We start from the raw sequence: 17251 nt of genomic DNA on the forward strand, positions 1-17251 counted from the left end.
CTTTTTCTTTAGGGCTTGGAGGTACGTTTTTTTCTTAGACTTTATCCGTCTATACGGAGTTACATATGTCTTTGGTACTTATAACTTCATATGCGGTTAGTGGCCTCTATCGGCGAATATATCAAACATAAAACTCTACCTACTAACGCCATCTCTTAGAAATAGTCCAAAACTCTACGGTTGAAATGTTTTGAAACGAGATGTAAGAGATGACATTACGCAAAACTGCGTACCTACGTTACGTATAGAGACCGCCACTAATATTTTGAAGCAGAATACAACATTTTTATTTTCGCTTTTCACGTTATTAGGTACATACAGTAAACGGCCATAAAGAATGGACATCGGTCTTTGGAAAGAGACAATTAACGTCACATAAGCAAGAAAGAGACAACGCTCTACGAACACGAAAAACCTATGTGCATTCTTTATGGCCGTTTACTTGCAACACTTGCAATAATGTAATAACTAAAAATCAGTTCATATTTAAAACCAATAAGACCATTTCCAACTAGTTATAAGTCTGATAAGTACACCTGCGGTAGTGCGTTGCATAATGTGGTATCAGTAGCATTCACTTTTTCAATAGGTACAGGTACTTTTCACCACACCAACGGGTAAAGGTTTACTTTGCTGTTCGAAGACAGATAGCAAAATTTTTTATCACAAGAGAGCAAAGTAATTTTATACAAATTTTAACTTGTTGTCTTAAGCTGGCCGGTAGAATTTACCTATAAATGATGATTTTGAATCATAAATATTGAATAAATCGATGGATTTGAATTAGAGCCCATTTAGACGGTACGAGTACTCGCATACGAGTTTTATTACATTGCGGTATTTGATGGATGTGCAAAATTGTATGTAACCTCACAGCCCGCAATGTAACTAAAATCGCATGCGAGTTCGCACGCCGTCTAAATCAGGCCTTAGTTTGATGTTTTATTGCCAGTAACTTGTTCGTGTGCTGAAAAATTTTGTGATTCACTCGGTGGCAAAGTTTGTTTAACCGATGCTTTTTGCCTTGAAACCCTCGCAACGCTCAAGATTTCACTTTTTGAACCACTCGCGATTCAATATTGGAATCTTTCGCTTGCCCCCTTGTAAAACAAATAACTATTTCAGGTCGAAACTTCAAAGGGCGATATCTACAGTCAGCTGCAGAGAAAAGTAGACCCCCCTGCATACAAATTTGTATGCAAGGGGGTCTACTTTTCTCTGCAGCTGACTGTACTAAAACACGTAGTGATAAAAGTGATTTTCCGCACTAGTAACGCAATGTACTATTTTAAGCACAATGCCTCTCCTAATGCAATAAACGAATAGGTAAGTAAAAGTCAATCGTGCTAAGACCAATAAGAACATTTCCAACAAAATATAAATCTAATAAGTAGACATGCGTGGTCTGAGGGTACCATCTTATTTAAGCGGTGCGCGGTGAAAAAAGGAAAAAAAAAAAGTTGACGGTTACAAATTTATTTAGTGGTCACATCGGAAGATATCAGCTAAGCCTTCTGCTGCTGCGCGAGCTCCTGCTGCGCCGTGGCGACGCTCTTCATGGAGTCGTGCGCGGCGTGCACGTTGACGCGCCACGCCGTCAGCACGGCGCGCAGCTGCTGCCACTGCGCCGGCCCGAACGTGCGGTGCATGGTCGACGTCACGCGCACCGTGCGCGCTGCTTGGTCCATGCGCGCGCGGACTAGCTTCGTCTTCAGCACTGTACCAGAAAATAAAATCTTGAAGGAAACATCAGATACCGTCATTTACCGTGATGGACCAATAATATAAGAAGACCGACCATGTCATAGCATCGTCAATATTAAGACTAATAGCCAAATGGTAACACAGCAAGCTGCAGCAATAAAGTAAGGTACAGCGGGGCAAATCTCGACTGGGGGCAAACTATTTTTTCCATTATTACACTATGATGTTGAGTTCTACATGTATCCACTGAACACGCCTATAATATATAACCGGTGGACACTATTTAATAATGCAAACATTGTAAAACATGGGAAAAATGGACCAGTTACATTTGCCCCCCCAGTCGAGATTTGTCCCGCTATACCTTAAGCTCATTTTTTCATTAATTTTGCCACGCGTTTACCACTAAGGGCACGGGTGAGACTTCCACGGCGTCATTTACTGAACGGGCGTTATTTCGAAACAATTTTTACCTTTTGGTTTTTTCCCTTATTATCAAAGGAACTGTAAATGCTCCTACTTACAAATTGTACGATAGGTACGGCCTGATGTTTTATCATTGATCGTGCGACCATGGTTGCCGGTTGCCGGTCTGATCAAAAAGCTATGTCTATAACTTGCAAGATTAACAATGCAATTTTCAATAAATAAGGATCAGCTACAGATTTCAAAATAAAAAATCCTACCTTGAATGATGAAAGCCTCAACATCTTTCTCTTCAATCTGCAGTTCGGAGACAATCTCATCGAACGTGATCACAGGGTTGGTCTCTGCCATCTGCATGAAGGACAGTATCCGCATCTTCTTGATGTTTTGTTCGTGGTTCAGACCTGAAAGGTAACGGTCACATTATTATTTGTTATGAAATGATCTGTATTTAGTACCATTAGGTGTCATTGCGCCGCTTATTACGGCCAATGTAAACGTGCTGCGGACTAGGCAACAAATGCACAAATTCTTTATGGTTGTTTTAGAACTCCTGTAGGCTTAGCACATGATGGCCGCGGGAGTATGTCGCCGCGAGATAGATGACACGTCTTTGTCTAATTGTATTAATGACATAAGGACAGGTAGTCTATCTCGCGGCGACATACTCTCTCGGCCATCATGTGCTAGGCCTGCTGGTACTTGGCGAGCTTCTCAGACACAAAGATAGCAGGTCATGAACGGGGTCCTTCTCGAGGAAGCGCACAGGCTTGAGCGCGAGCAGCGGGTCTAGCAGAATCGGCCAGCGCAGTCACAATGAGGGGCAAATAGTGTTAAATTTACACTCTAGAAATGTTAATTGTAAATTAACCTTGTGAGTGCACAAATTCCTTATGGTTGTTATAGAACTCCTGGTACTTGGCGAGCTTCTCAGACACAAAGATGGTAAGCAGGTCGTGTATGGGGTCCTTCTCGAGGAAGCGCACAGGCTTGAGCGCGAGCAGCGGGTCTAGCAGGAAGGACGTGGGGTCAGCCAGCGCCGTCACGATGCATTTGATGGCGTCGTCGCGCGCTGATGACGCGTTCTCGTCGGTGTACGTGCCTAGCAGCTCGATCATCACTTTTGAGGCCAGCTCACTAAAATCATTAAAAAAATAATTAAAGTTTATTTATTTTAACTGTCTTAAGTAACCGGACTTCCGCGATAAACTTTGCCTAGTTGCCACAGCTTTGCCTAGTGTGGAAGTCACAGTAAATAATAAAATTGAAGCTATTCCTTTTCTTGGTAAATAAATTATTCTATTCTATTCTTCTAAGCTTGTGAAAGGCAAGCCTACATCACCACAGCTTCAGGGGGCAATTTCCAGTTACAACAAATTTCTAATGCTAAAAATAATGCAGCATTAAACGTTAACCCATATACGCCCGTACTATGAAATTTGTCCGAAATTGACAATGTCATCATTCTCGCGCCGCGCTCGTAACCATTCATTGTCATCCAACAGTATTTAATTAACACCAGTCGATCTGATTCGACGAGTAAAGACACTAGCACCATATACTACAGTTAAAAGTGTAAAAGGCAAAGGCTGTGATCAAATACCTGTCCGTAATTGTGCCAACAAAGAGATAGAACATGCCTAGTGTGCTGGCGTGTCTTGTGTTTTCTTTCAGATTCATTGCAGTTTAAGAGATATTCACACTTTGGAGTAGTATTTGATCATAATGAGTGTGTAACAGGAAGTAAATGTGATCCAAACACAGTGCTCTGGGGCAGAAGTGATCAACATCCAGAATACTGTGTTGTGTTTCTTTATTTCAGATCAACTTAATTATGTATATGTTGAAGATACTAATACTTGGATGTGCTCACAAAATGTATCACAATAAGTACCACAGTAAGTCATGGACGGTGAGACGTTAAAAACACATCCAAGTTGTCATTCACAACAATGCTCCGGGCAGAGTATAAATGTATAGAGAGGCTGCTGTAGTGAATAATCATTAGCTCACCTTGTGTGTTGTGTTTTTGTGCTTCCAGATATGTTTCAGAATACATAATACATATTGTACCTACTTGTGATATATTGACAATTGTCACGGTGTCACAGTGAAACAAAATGTAAGATCTAAATGGCACCTAAATGATTCCTTATAACAGGTGACTTTATGAGTTTTATGATCTACAAAGAGAGATGATCATTATCTTGCCCTATTTGTCATATTAAATATAAGTTTGTCCGGAATGACATGGAATAAGGTATTTATCCTACTCAATAATATTGTACCATTGCATCTGGCTTATGTAAGTATACTGACCAAGAAATCATATCAAGAGGTAAAATCATTTAGAAGCATAAGTCTATCGTCTTTTGTCCTAAAGACCCTAGAGAAGGTGATAGACAAGCATATAAGAGAGAAGGTCAACTGCAGTGGAGACCCGCTTCACGGGAATCAGCATGCGTATATGGCTGGGAAGTCAACGGAGACGGCCCTTCACAACCTAGCTGTGAGGGTAGAAAGGGCACTAGAATCGAAACAGTACGCTCTAGGCTGCTTCTTCGACGTGGAGGGGGCCTTTGACAGGGCTACCTTCCAGGCCGTTGAAGAGAGTCTGGAGAGAGAAGGCATCCGACCGACATTAGCGCAGTGGATAGGCAGTATGCTTAGGTGCAGGTCTATAACGGCGGAGTTGGGAGGAATAACAAAGACGATTAGTCCCAGGAGGGGTTCCCGCAGGGAGGCTGCTTGTCACCCTTGATGTGGTGTCTACTTCTGGACTCTATGGTAAGAGAACTCAACAGGGAGGCTTGTACATGCAGGCCTACTCTGATGACGGAGTACTACTGGTGAGAGGTATGGTCCTCAGTGTCATGAGGAACATAATGGTAAGAGGTCTCAGACAGGTACTGGGATGGTGCAGAGGGAGAGGACTGGATCTCAATCCGTCGAAAACTAAGCTGGTGTTATTCACTAATAAGAGGAAAAAGAGCTGGAACCCATAAAAATAGAGGGCGTAGAACTAGAAATGGTAGACGAGTTCAAATATCTGGGCATTACTCTTGACAGTTCACTCAGATACAAGACTCATATCAGAGAGCAGACGGCTAAGGCCATAAGAACGCTGTACCAATGTAAAAGGGCAGTAGGGAAGAACTGGGGACTAAAGCCGAGTATGATCCACTGGATTTACAAAGCCATTATCACACCCAGGGTGCTATATGGGGCGGTGATCTGGTGGCACAGGACCCATATTGGAGAATATCGGAAGAATCTGACAAAAGTACAAAGACTAGCCTGCCTCATGATGACGGGGGCTATGAGAACCACCCCGACACATGCTATGGAGGTGCTGTTAGGCTTAAAGCCCCTCTGGATTGAGGCAGAGAAGAGAGCCATGGAACAGTGGTACAGAATAAAAGCATGCAAGGAATGGAGAGGAAGTTGCGTGGACAAGAGACACGCACTGATACAAAGAGAGGCACTATCGAAGCTAGAAATGCTGATGGTCAATAATGACCTCATAAAGAGGGAGGAGATTTTCGATAAGAAGTATAGAGTACATATAGGAGAAAGAGACAACTGGAAGGTAGAGGTCGGGCACCCAACGACTATATGCTTCACAGATGGCTCTAGGAGAAGCTCTACAAAGCTAGCAGGGGCGGGAATAGTAATCCCGAAACTAGGAGAAAAGGTGTCGATACCACTAGGGAGATACACTAGCGTGTTCCAAGCAGAGGTATGTGCAATAGCGCGCTGTGCACGTATATTAAAAGAAAGCGATAAACAAGATGGAGCCGTGGTCATATACACCGACAGTCAAGCGGCACTAAAGGCTCTGAAGAGAACATCGGTGACCTCGTCCCTGGTGAGAGAATGCAGGGAAGAGCTCAACTCGATAGGCAAGCATAGAAGTGTAACGGTTGCGTGGGTACCGGGACACCAGGGAGTCACAGGTAATGAGAAAGCGGACGAGCTGGCAAGGGCGGGGGCGGAGACGGAATTCTTGGGTCCGGAACCGGCTCTGCCTATGTCAGCTGACGTCACGAAAGGAGTCATTGAGAGGATAAAAGAGATGGAAGCACAAAGAGCCTGGGAAAGAGAGACCAGTTGCAGACAAACGAAGATGATGATAGAAGGTAGAGACCAAAGGAGAGCTAGGTATCTTCTGAAACTAGGTAAGAACAGTCTAAGAATGTTGACCGGTATCATAACGGGACACAACACTCTTAACAGACATATGAAGATAATAGGTATCAGTAGTGACGAATCCTGTCCACACTGTGGTAAGGAGGAGACTAGTTTGCACCTACTAGCAGAATGTATCATGTATGCGGCACCGCGACATGAAACATTCGGTAGAGACAATTTGGGAGAAGATGAACTCAAGGATGTCAAACTTAAAGATGTCCTTCTGTTCTGCAGGAAAACAAGAAGATTTGAGGAGAGAAGTGTGGGAGAGCAGCCGGGACAGTAACCTGCAGCTCCAACTCCAGGGAATTGGGCTGAATGAACGCACCAGCGATCGACAGCCCGCCTGTATCCGGCCAGGCGTCCCTACACTACATCTACATCTACATCTACAAGTATACTGACAGTAAGTACATTTTAAATTCACTACAGGTTGGTATAAAGGGATGAGTAAATAAGCATAAGAAACTTTGACAACTGTTGACTATAAGTTCACTAACACTTCTCCGGGGCCTGTACCGGGGACTGTATTTTGAAATCTGTCTTAGTGACATTCTTATGCATATAAACTCTGTATGATCTTGCATTTTTCTAAATGAGGAAACATGTTGCTATATTACATGGCACAAATTTATCAAAAATGTTGAGAAAATAATAATAATATTAACATAATAATATTTTGATGAGGTTAATTATGCATCTTGTTAAAACCATAATGTGTGTCAAAATTAAGGGCATAGCACTGAAGTATAGTGTATTGTTGATGCTGTTTTGTGTATAATAATGTTGGTTTAGCATTGCAAACATTTTTGACAAGAAATGTAATCATGTTCTAAATTGAACCAAAGACATATATATTCCCTAGACAGACACTTGGAACATTTATTATCATGACATAGTCCAGTGTCCATTTAATGCATTATCAGTGATATAATTTGTTCCTTAATTACATTCCTTTCCAGATTAATTTATTGATTACAGTAGTTGCCTGCCGGTAACCTGGTGAATATTGACCATAAGTTGAAAATACTTGCATTGATAAGGCATGATTCCAGAAGTTCCTGAGGTTAAATCTTGCTAAAAGCTGGAAACACCAAACTGGATATCTATTGAACTATTTATGACACTGGTAAAATTTGTCATAGCTAATGGTAAGAGATTTTGATATTTATAGACCTGATGGACTTTAACGGTCTACATGCTATACTTGTCTGTTACAACAAATCAGTTTGATTTGGAATTGGGCTTGAAACATGCCAATCAGTTAAGTTTTTAACAGATGTGCAATAATCTGAGGTAAATAACTTAATTGGAGCTTCTAATAATTTTAACCCTTCACTGCGAAGGAATGTTTCTGAACCGAAGCATGACAAACAGGTAACGTTTGAAGTTGACAAGTATTGTCTACTTTTAATATGTTCTGTTCCTTGAAATATAAAAAAAAATAACTGTACACTTCTATTGCTTCTTGATTTCACAAGAATATATATATTTTACATGTTTTGTGACTTTTGCAAGAATCAAAAATAATGATATTTTGTTATAAAAACTCAGCACCTGTACTAAGTATTCTTGCATATGCATAGTATTAACACAACTAACAAAATTATGTAGTTGTGCAGGTGGCAGCTATATGGATAATGTTGTGCTTTAAATTGCACATATACCTACAGCTGGAGCACCTCTCTAGTGTGTCTGGCAAGCTTGATGGTTTAATTATTAAGCTTATGCACCATGCCTGATGATGATAAATACCTTTGTCAAGAACCATTTGGTAAGTGAACAATGATAGATAAAATATTACATTATTTGAATGTAGTGAAACCTCGATAAGTCAAGCCAAGTGCCATAAGATTATTCTTGGTTGACTGGAATGTATTTCAATAATGGTATATATATAGTAAGCGTGTTACCTTAGGGGCACGGGAAAAATAAGACAAGTTGCACGCCGGATTAAGAACCGAGTTGTGTTTTGCCTTATTAGTCTCAGATTAAGAACTGAGTTGTCATTGCATATATACACGCCGGATTAAGAACCGAGTTGTGTTGCCTATACATGATGTTAATAATATATTCTGTTCACAGGGTTTCCTGATAAGCACATTGTACCTGAATCTTGTGGTATCCACGGTAGTGTAACTAATGTGATATCCACAAGTAAAAATGAAGTGATTTCCGTCACTTAAAGTGTGAATCATAATTATAATGATTACTTTAATGTCTGCTATACATTTGTTACTTTGATTATTGTTTCTTAAGTAGTTCTGTTTATGCAATGTTGGCCTTAGGAGGCGGACCATGTGCATAAGACCTATTATTGTGATGCAGGTCTTTGGAGACGGACCATCATGTGTTCTATAGGCTATCCTTGTGAGGTTAGTTCTATTTCTGGTATTTGTGATGCAGGTCTTTGGAGACGGACCATCATGTGTTCTATAGACTATCCTTGTGAGATTAGTTCTATTTCTGGTATTTGTGATGCAGGTCTTTGGAGACGGGCCATCATGTGTTCTATAGACTATCCTTGTGAGGTTAGTTCTGTTCTGGTATTTGTGGTGCAGGTCTTTGGAGACGGGCCATCATGTGTTATATAGACTATCCTTGCGAGGTTAGTTTTGTTTCTGGTATTTGTGATGCAGGTCTTTGGAGACGGACCATCATGTGTTATATAGACTATCCTTGCGAGGTTAGTTCTGTTCTGGTATTTGTGGTGCAGGTCTTTGGAGACGGGCCATCATGTGTTATATAGACTATCCTTGCGAGGTTAGTTCTGTTTCTGGTATTTGTGATGCAGGTCTTTGGAGACGGACCATCATGTGTTCTGTAGACTATCCTTAATAGGTTAGTTCTGTTTCTGGTATTTGTGATGCAGGTCTTTGGAGACGGACCATCATGTGTTCTGTAGACTATCCTTAATAGGCTAGTTCTGTTTCTGGTATTTGTGATGCAGGTCTTTGGAGACGGACCATCATGTGTTCTGTAGACTATCCTTGCGAGGTTAGTTCTGTTCTGGTATTTGTGGTGCAGGTCTTTGGAGACGGGCCATCATGTGTTATATAGACTATCCTTGCGAGGTTAGTTCTGTTTCTGGTATTTGTGATGCAGGTCTTTGGAGACGGGCCATCATGTGTTATATAGACTATCCTTGCGAGGTTAGTTCTGTTCTGGTATTTGTGGTGCAGGTCTTTGGAGACGGGCCATCATGTGTTATATAGACTATCCTTAAGAGGATTGGTCTGTTTTTGTTATTTGTGATGTAGGTCTTTACAGACGCCATCATGTGTTATATAGACTATCCTTAAGAGGATTGGTCTGTTTTTGTTATTTGTGATGTAGGTCTTTACAGACGCCATCATGTGTTATATAGACTATCCTTAAGAGGATTAGTCTGTTTCTGTTATTTGTGATGTAGGTCTTTAGAGACGCCATCATGTGTTATATAGACTATCCTTAAGAGGATTAGTCTGTTTCTGTTATTTGTGATGTAGGTCTTTACAGACGCCATCATGTGTTATATAGACTATCCTTAAGAGGATTGGTCTGTTTTTGTTATTTGTGGTGTAGGTCTTTAGAGACGCCATCATGTGTTATATAGACTATCCTTAAGAGGATTGGTCTGTTTCTGTTATTTGTGATGTAGGTCTTTACAGACGCCATCATGTGTTATATAGACTATCCTTAAGAGGATTGGTCTGTTTTTGTTATTTGTGATGTAGGTCTTTACAGACGCCATCATGTGTTATATAGACTATCCTTAAGAGGATTGGTCTGTTTTTGTTATTTGTGGTGTAGGTCTTTACAGACGCCATCATGTGTTACATAGACTATCCCTAAGAGGATTGGTCTGTTTTTGTTATTTGTGATGTAGGTCTTTACAGACGCCATCATGTGTTATATAGACTATCCTTAAGAGGATTGGTCTGTTTTTGTTATTTGTGATGTAGGTCTTTACAGACGCCATCATGTGTTATATAGACTATCCTTAAGAGGATTGGTCTGCTTCTGTTATTTGTGATGTAGGTCTTACAGACGCCATCATGTGCTATATAGTCTATCCTTAAGAGGATTGTTCTGCTTCTGTTATTTGTGATGAAGGTCTTCAGAGATGCCATCATGTGTTATATAGTCCTTAAGAGGTATATCCTTAAGAGGTTAGCTTGAGACCTTGTTTGTCAAAAGCATGTTTTATGACCTTAAAGAGTAATGATCTCAAGGTTACCTTGAAAGGGTCACTTACATGCATACTTTCCAGAGGTCGCTGGTGAAATTACGGTTTCCAATAGAGCGGAGAGAGCAACTGTTCGGAATGCCTAGCTGAACGAATGCATGCTACAGGCTGCGCGACAACCTTGTCATGAAGGGCCAACTTCTGCGGTCGTTGCGCTGACAGCCACGAAAGAAGCCGTATCACCGTGGCTTTCGTATGAAGATTTGATATGGTAATGTGTGTTGTCTTATAGCAAAATTGGTGGCTAGTACACATTGATTATTACCATTTATTAATTTTATCATGTTGATAGAAAAAAAAATAATCAGCGGTTGTTAAAGGTCCTGCCAAGGAACAGCCATGTATTCTGCTTAATATATATTCATGAAAAAAAAAACAATATTTTGTAATGTCTTGATTGTCATTGTTTATTACTAAATTATTTAACGGCTATGTAAGCCGGATCTGTAATTGAGAGCACCTACTATGCCAATTGTAAATTAATTTCTCGTAACCTTATCATGTTACTTGAACGACAGTTGTGTTGTACTGATTCTATCACCTACTGGCTTAGTTCCAAGGAAAAATTATCACGTTCTCGTTACATTAAGGAACTTAGTATTTCCCATGTATGTTACAGAGCTTCTTAACAAGAGCTTGTGCTGTGTTGGAAGGTGGCTATGATCACGCATAGGGTGTGTCATGTTAACCTCTCACGAGTTGTACGCCTTCTTGCGCATGTGGGGAGCTTCACAGCCTACAGTGACGAAGCCAACTGTGAGTTTGTTCCATGTATTTGCTATTTAAACGACGCCAATCATCATTATTATATTGAGCGGTTGGTTAGTTTGGAATGCACCGCTCACGTAAGTCTTAACTTAAGGCATAAATGGCATAATGCTTGCCTGAAAATAAATGAAATGTATTGATGGGTGAAGTTATTTACAAGCAAATATTAGATGGTGTTTTGTACACCAGTAATTACCTGCCCGCCGCTAGATGTCATCTATTTTACATAATTAATTTGACTAATATATAGTATCGATCATGGCGGTAAAACATGTACTTTTCGTACCATCGCACCTTAATAGTTTTAAAGCCTTACTGGCTGTGGATTTGTTAAATAATGACCTGACTTACTTGTACTAGGCTAGTCTGGTCATGCAATCTTGAGTTTAGTTATGTCATTACTATGATTCGACTATAAAATGAGGCCAATTACATATCTTGGTGTAAGTTAGTCTTAAACTACACCGGCCGTTTCCAACGGTTCTCGAGTTAATCACTTCAAAGGACCAGGGCCTGAGTGTATAGCTGGAGTATACAAAGTTCTTGTTCACTTTGCAGAAAAGAAAAGAATAAATGAACAGATGAAGTCTACCGCCACCAGTTGGAGGCGCGGCCTGCTTCGGCTGCGTTGACTGCGGCAGTCATCAGTAGCAGCATGGATAGCAGAGACCTTCGGGACGAAAGGTCAAGGTCAGAATGGGCGAATGTAAGGGCATCACTAGTCGCTGATACTTAAAACCTTCTAATGATTGTATAAGGTGCATTAGAGTAATTCCGAATGACAGAAATCCTCGGGTAATTTCGAAATGGGAATCTTGATATGATGGAAATAATGGTGATTTTTATGCGACGTTCGGAATTACCCTAATTAGTTTAATTACACATAGATTAGCCCGTGCTGTCCCTTGAGTTATGACAAGCCAAGTGCTAGATAGTATAAGAAAAAGTAATGAACAAATGAAATGCATTTATGTGAAGGTTTTAAAAGCAAGTTATTAGGTCATGAAGGATTGGTTTTTGGCAAGGTTAGCCTTAAGCAAAACCCTCCCAAACCTTCCCACTTGGGAAATAAAGCAAGACCAAAATGTAGATTAATTTTTAATTAACAGTATTAATGCTATTAATTATTCATTGTGTTTCACGTACCTGTTAGTATCCTTAAGCACAGAGTGCAGCAGTCGGTAGAGCTTCTGCATCTGCTCGTTAGAGGGCGGGCAGGTGGCGAACTCCTTGCGCAGCTGCTCCACGCCCGTGAACACCTCCTGCACGGAGCCCACGCGCGCCGCCAGCTCGATCACGTGGTAGTACACGTGGTAGCGCAGGGGAGAGTTGGCTTCTAGGTTGTTGTATAGCCGCCATAGACTGAAAATTTAAATCACAGTGTTTCAATATTGTTTCACCCCATCGTTGCCTCTGCGGAGCTTCTGTGGACAGCCTTGGACACCACGGTTTATCGTGCACTAAAAGCGCCGGTCGACTGTCACGCCACGCCTCCTTAAATGATATCCTCCGTCAGGCTTTCGTCAGCGCAAACGTTCCAGCTGTTCTCGAACCACCAGGCCTTACGCGTGACGACGGCAAAAGGCCCGACGGAATGACTCTTGTGCCCTGGAGTGTCGGACGGCCCCTTATTTGGGACGCAACGTGTGTGGACACCCTGGCGACGTCTCACCTCAGCTCAACGTCAATGAGAGCGGGCGGGGCAGCCGCTGCTGCTGAAGCGGCAAAATGTCGCAAATATATAGCCCTCACGGACCATCATATATTTGCGGCATTTGCAGTCGAAACTCTAGGACCGTGGTGCCCAAGCGCTCAAAAATTAATTAAGGAGCTTTCAAGAAAAATCTGTGATGTCACCGGGGACCATAGGGCTGGCTCGTTCCTCGCCCAACGAATTGGCATTGCGATCCAAAGGGGGAACGCAGCTAGCCTTATGGGAACCCTACCGGCGGGTTCAGACCTCTGTGACCTTGCCTAGTTGGTTTAAATTTATTTTTATTTTTAAATAATTGTATTTTTAGGTAAGTATTAGTTTTAGTTTTGTACTTCGTTCTAGGTTAATTTTTATTCTAAGTTTTGTTTTAATACTAATGACACATGTATTATTATTAAAATCAGTGTTTTATGTATTCTATGTTACAGTACATTTTGTAAAAATATAGAGCAATAAAGTATGTGAATGATGCAAATACATGAAGTCTTTATTTTTTAAGATACATTTAGGTGATTTTGTTATATCACTCTTATATCTGCGCCAATAACATGGTCGCTCGATAAATGATAAAATATCTGGCCATCTGGACGACCAATGTTTTATTGTTTGTCAATAGTTCGGTCCACACAGTGCAAACAATGTTGTGATGCAACAATGTGTCGACTTCCCTCAACCAAGGCAAGGCTGTGTGAGTAAATTGCCTTGTGAAGCAGCTCTATCTACTGGACCAAAGCTAAAATCACAAAGCAAAACTGATGTCCATATAAAACAATGATTCACCAAAATCTATGAGACAGCTAATATAATTTCAAAAAATGGCTGTTCAATTCAGATTTAAATTGGAATCTCTGATTTACTTGACTTTAAGGATTTAAATATTGGTAAGTTTTGTTACAGTTTTGCACCCAAAGTCCTATTACTAAAGATAAATAAACTTACGATTGTAGAGCAACCATTCCCAGTTTTGGACCGGGTGCCTTTGTGAGTCTTTGACTGAATGCCAGAATGAGGTTTTCGCCCCTCTCCAATGGGATCTGTAAATATATATTACACTTGATAATAGCCATTCACTGTATCTGTTGGGGTTATTAACTATACAGTTACATAGTTTTGATTGCTTCCTTTTAAACCAAACCTGTTTAGATTTTTATTTATAGTTGTATGCAAGACATATCCAGTACATTTAGTAAAAAAAAAACAATCAAATGTTCAGTACTAACCGAGACCATAATGGAGACAATACTGTTTAGAATGGCTTCAATATCAGCTTCATTGGGTTCCTTGAAACAAACATCACATACTCCAACAATTTTGTGTAAATCATCTTCAATGCCTTTAGGGGACTTCTCTTCGGAGATCTCAGCGCCGAGGCTCTTGAAGTATTTACGAAGTTCTTGAGCCTAAAAATAAAACAAGTAATGTAATATCTGCAATAATCCCATAGTTAAACTAATACGCTGAGTTGGCTTAGGTTATGTTGCAACAAACCTGATCCTCCAATGATATTTCCATAAACACTGCGGGCCCTTGCATCTTGTATTATTTTAGAGTCAGCGTAAATCAATTTTAAAACCAAAACCTTGATTATTTACACAAATTATGTGGAAATACATGTGCATCAAGGAGATACAAACGGTACGTCAAAAACCGTGTACCGTAAAGAGCTGAAAACGTCATCTCAAAACTTAAGGGGAAGTACTACTTATCATACATTTCTGGCGGTAATATCAGTAGCTCAAACAAACGAATGAATGAATGAATATAGATTTTTTTTAGAAATACAAAAAAATACATCTGTCTACTGTCAATACGTGTGTGACATTGACGTACCATTTCAGCTGCTGAAGTGCACTTGCTTATAACCTCAATTTTGAGACGTGAAGAAAGTAAACTTAATTTTGTTTGTTTTGGCGGCTGATAAATGCCTCCAAAATGAAGTTATCATATTAGTAACTCGTAACAAAAAGTTTTCTCGCGAAATCTTGCAACAATGGCAAGCTTTTACAAAACAGTCGATTCCCGCTCCAGTATAAATGGAACAAAGTTAAAAAATAATTTACCATATGTATCATCTGGAATTCCATCTCTGGACCATGTTATAGGTATGTTTCATAACACCAGAAATGATCCGGAACAACAATGGTGTCTTATTGTTTATTATTTCTTTATTTTCAGGTGGTGGTTTACCAACTGGAGCAGTTTTTGTTGTAGGTATGTATAAATGTATTATTACATTAGACATACATTGTATGACTTCTGATTTCGTGTGTAAAATATACTTTAATTTACTTACAGAGGAAGATGTGCTTGGTAATTATAGCAGAGTCTTGAGCAAATATTTCCTATCAGAAGGTGTTGTATGCAAGCATGACCTGTTTATTGCATCTGCAGATGATGACCCCAGAGAATTTGTGAGTACCTATTAGAGTATACAGTTTTAGATACCTTCCTAGTTTTTTTATACCTACATATGTGATTGTTAATGATTAATTAATACATTTTTGGTTGAATGGCAGTTTCTTTTTATAAATAAAGGATGATGTATGGTCATGAGTTAAAATAAAAGTGTTAATAATATCTATTGTCAATTCCTTAAACCCTTCAGGTAAAGGAATTGCCACAACCATGTACAGCTCCTCCGGAGGATGAAATAAACATAGCAGCAAGTGATGTCAACAAAATGAAGATAGCCTGGAGGTATGAGGGCCTCAAGGAGGTTGAATCATCATTTGGGGACAAAACTAACTTTGGACATCACTTTGATCTGAGTCGACACTTAGATTCTGAAACTATTAAGAATAATAATATAACTTATTGGAATGTCAAGGACAGCTGTGCTGGTGTAAAAGGTATGTTTATCTGAAAATAATTGCAATTTTTTTAGTTGAAAGCTAAAGGTATTTTAATAAAACAATTTTTGAAATTTATTTTAGGGTTCAAGAATGATATCTACTTCAAACTTCTGACCAGTATAAAAGAGGTTTTATCTAAAGACACATACAAGGTATCAAGCAAGGAGAATAACAATATTTTAAGGATCAACATCCAGTCTCTAGGCTCACCACCGTGGATGAGTCTGGATTGTGAAGAGGAAGACTCACATATGTTTGGGCAGGATCTCCTTAAGTTTGTCTACTGCCTCAGAGTGTTGCTTCGAGGTACTACTGCAGTTGCCTTTATCACTATTCCAGCACATCTTTTTGATGTAAGTTTATCATTAGTAGTAAATACCTTAGAACAGGTAGTTCTTATACATATATCCTGTTATTTAATATAAAGATATTGTTGATTTAATCAGCGCTGCTATAATTTTATTAATCTACATAAACTTTTACAGAGTGAATCTCTAACAAAAAGGCTGCTCTATTTAGTGGATAATGCAGTAAGAATTGAATCGTTTGCCGGATCCTCCAAAGAGACTAATCCTGTATATAAAGATTACCAAGGCTTGTTCCACTTGACGAAGCTGAGTACCGTCTATTCAATTACACCATTTGTGCCTCCAAGCCTGGACTTGGCATTCAAATTGAGAAGGAAAAAGTTTAACATTGAGAAACTCCACTTGCCGCCAGGTATGTTAATATGAGTTGTGTAAAATTTTAATATGTGGGAGGAACTTGCATCAAACCGCAATGAGTGGAGAAGTATTGTCGCAAAAGGTAAAGAAACCCACAATATCACCTGGTTTCAAGACAGCCGTAAAACGTGTAAAAAGACACAATCGTGTGAATCGCGATACTGTCTCCTTAGCGATTGGGTCTCAATTCAAATGTAAAAAATGCGGACGTCCATGTCTCTCCCGACTCTCCCGGATAGGTCTATAGTCTATATAGTCACGAAAGAAGTTGTCTGTCGCATTCAGACGCTGTTTAAATCATCTGTCAAGATGTACGAGGCCTTATGATGATGATGATGATGAACATTTTAAGAACACAATTGTTGAATTAGCCAGTCTGTAGGAATGAAGTAAAGTGCAAGTAATGCTTTTAATTTTACAGAATTGGAAGAAACCAGTGAAAGAGAACAGGACGACATCACTGCTAATCCTCAAATCGCATGTGGAGGATTCAAGAAAAAAGATATAGAGTTTTAAGTACACATTATTATGAAAATTATTATATTACTTGAAATATATTTTTAATAATACTCGTTACATTTATTTACAAAGGGTCGTATAAAAACGAACTTGTATTTTGAACCTAAATAAATACACTATAAAG

General features: G+C 39.8%; 2 protein-coding genes and 1 long non-coding RNA gene across 3 annotated transcripts; 2 read left to right on the forward strand and 1 right to left on the reverse strand.

The window, feature by feature from the left end:
- Nucleotides 1-1460: 1460 nt before the first annotated feature.
- On the reverse strand, nucleotides 1461-14687 carry LOC125228830 (eukaryotic translation initiation factor 3 subunit M). Its single transcript, XM_048133522.1, has 7 exons — nucleotides 14520-14687; nucleotides 14252-14431; nucleotides 13971-14065; nucleotides 12464-12679; nucleotides 3002-3267; nucleotides 2391-2534; nucleotides 1461-1717 (listed from the first exon to the last, which is right to left on the reverse strand). Exons 1-7 carry the CDS (start codon nucleotides 14562-14564, stop codon nucleotides 1506-1508), a joined length of 1158 nt encoding a protein of 385 aa, XP_047989479.1. The 5' UTR covers nucleotides 14565-14687; the 3' UTR covers nucleotides 1461-1505.
- On the forward strand, nucleotides 10322-11394 carry LOC125228831. The gene is made up of 2 exons (XR_007177329.1): nucleotides 10322-10760; nucleotides 11169-11394. It is a non-coding gene; the product is annotated as an uncharacterized LOC125228831 (long non-coding RNA).
- A 176-nt stretch (nucleotides 14688-14863) lies between the features above and the next one.
- Nucleotides 14864-17177, forward strand: LOC125229241 (elongator complex protein 4). The gene is made up of 7 exons (XM_048134049.1): nucleotides 14864-15133; nucleotides 15207-15242; nucleotides 15327-15442; nucleotides 15637-15880; nucleotides 15965-16236; nucleotides 16369-16603; nucleotides 17030-17177. The coding sequence occupies exons 1-7, from the start codon at nucleotides 15022-15024 to the stop codon at nucleotides 17122-17124; spliced, it is 1110 nt and encodes a 369-aa protein (XP_047990006.1). The 5' UTR covers nucleotides 14864-15021; the 3' UTR covers nucleotides 17125-17177.
- Nucleotides 17178-17251: the final 74 nt, after the last annotated feature.

The sequence above is a fragment of the Leguminivora glycinivorella genome, chromosome 8 (genome assembly GCF_023078275.1).
Source record: "Leguminivora glycinivorella isolate SPB_JAAS2020 chromosome 8, LegGlyc_1.1, whole genome shotgun sequence".
NCBI lineage: Eukaryota > Metazoa > Arthropoda > Insecta > Lepidoptera > Tortricidae > Leguminivora > Leguminivora glycinivorella.

Excerpts from the sequence above, each read along its gene's own strand:
- LOC125228830 (XM_048133522.1), bottom strand. The coding sequence starts at position 14,564 with ATGCAAGGGCCCGCAGTGTTTATGGAAATATCATTGGAGGATCAG. Across the intron at positions 12,680-13,970 it reads GGAATGGTTGCTCTACAATC|TCTATGGCGGCTATACAACA; the intron begins GTAAGTTTATTT and ends TTAAATTTTCAG. Across the intron at positions 3,268-12,463 it reads GTGCTTAAGGATACTAACAG|TGAGCTGGCCTCAAAAGTGA; the intron begins GTACGTGAAACA and ends TAATGATTTTAG.
- LOC125229241 (XM_048134049.1), top strand. The coding sequence starts at position 15,022 with ATGGCAAGCTTTTACAAAACAGTCGATTCCCGCTCCAGTATAAATGGA. Across the intron at positions 15,443-15,636 it reads ATGATGACCCCAGAGAATTT|GTAAAGGAATTGCCACAACC; the intron begins GTGAGTACCTAT and ends TAAACCCTTCAG. Across the intron at positions 15,881-15,964 it reads CAGCTGTGCTGGTGTAAAAG|GGTTCAAGAATGATATCTAC; the intron begins GTATGTTTATCT and ends AATTTATTTTAG.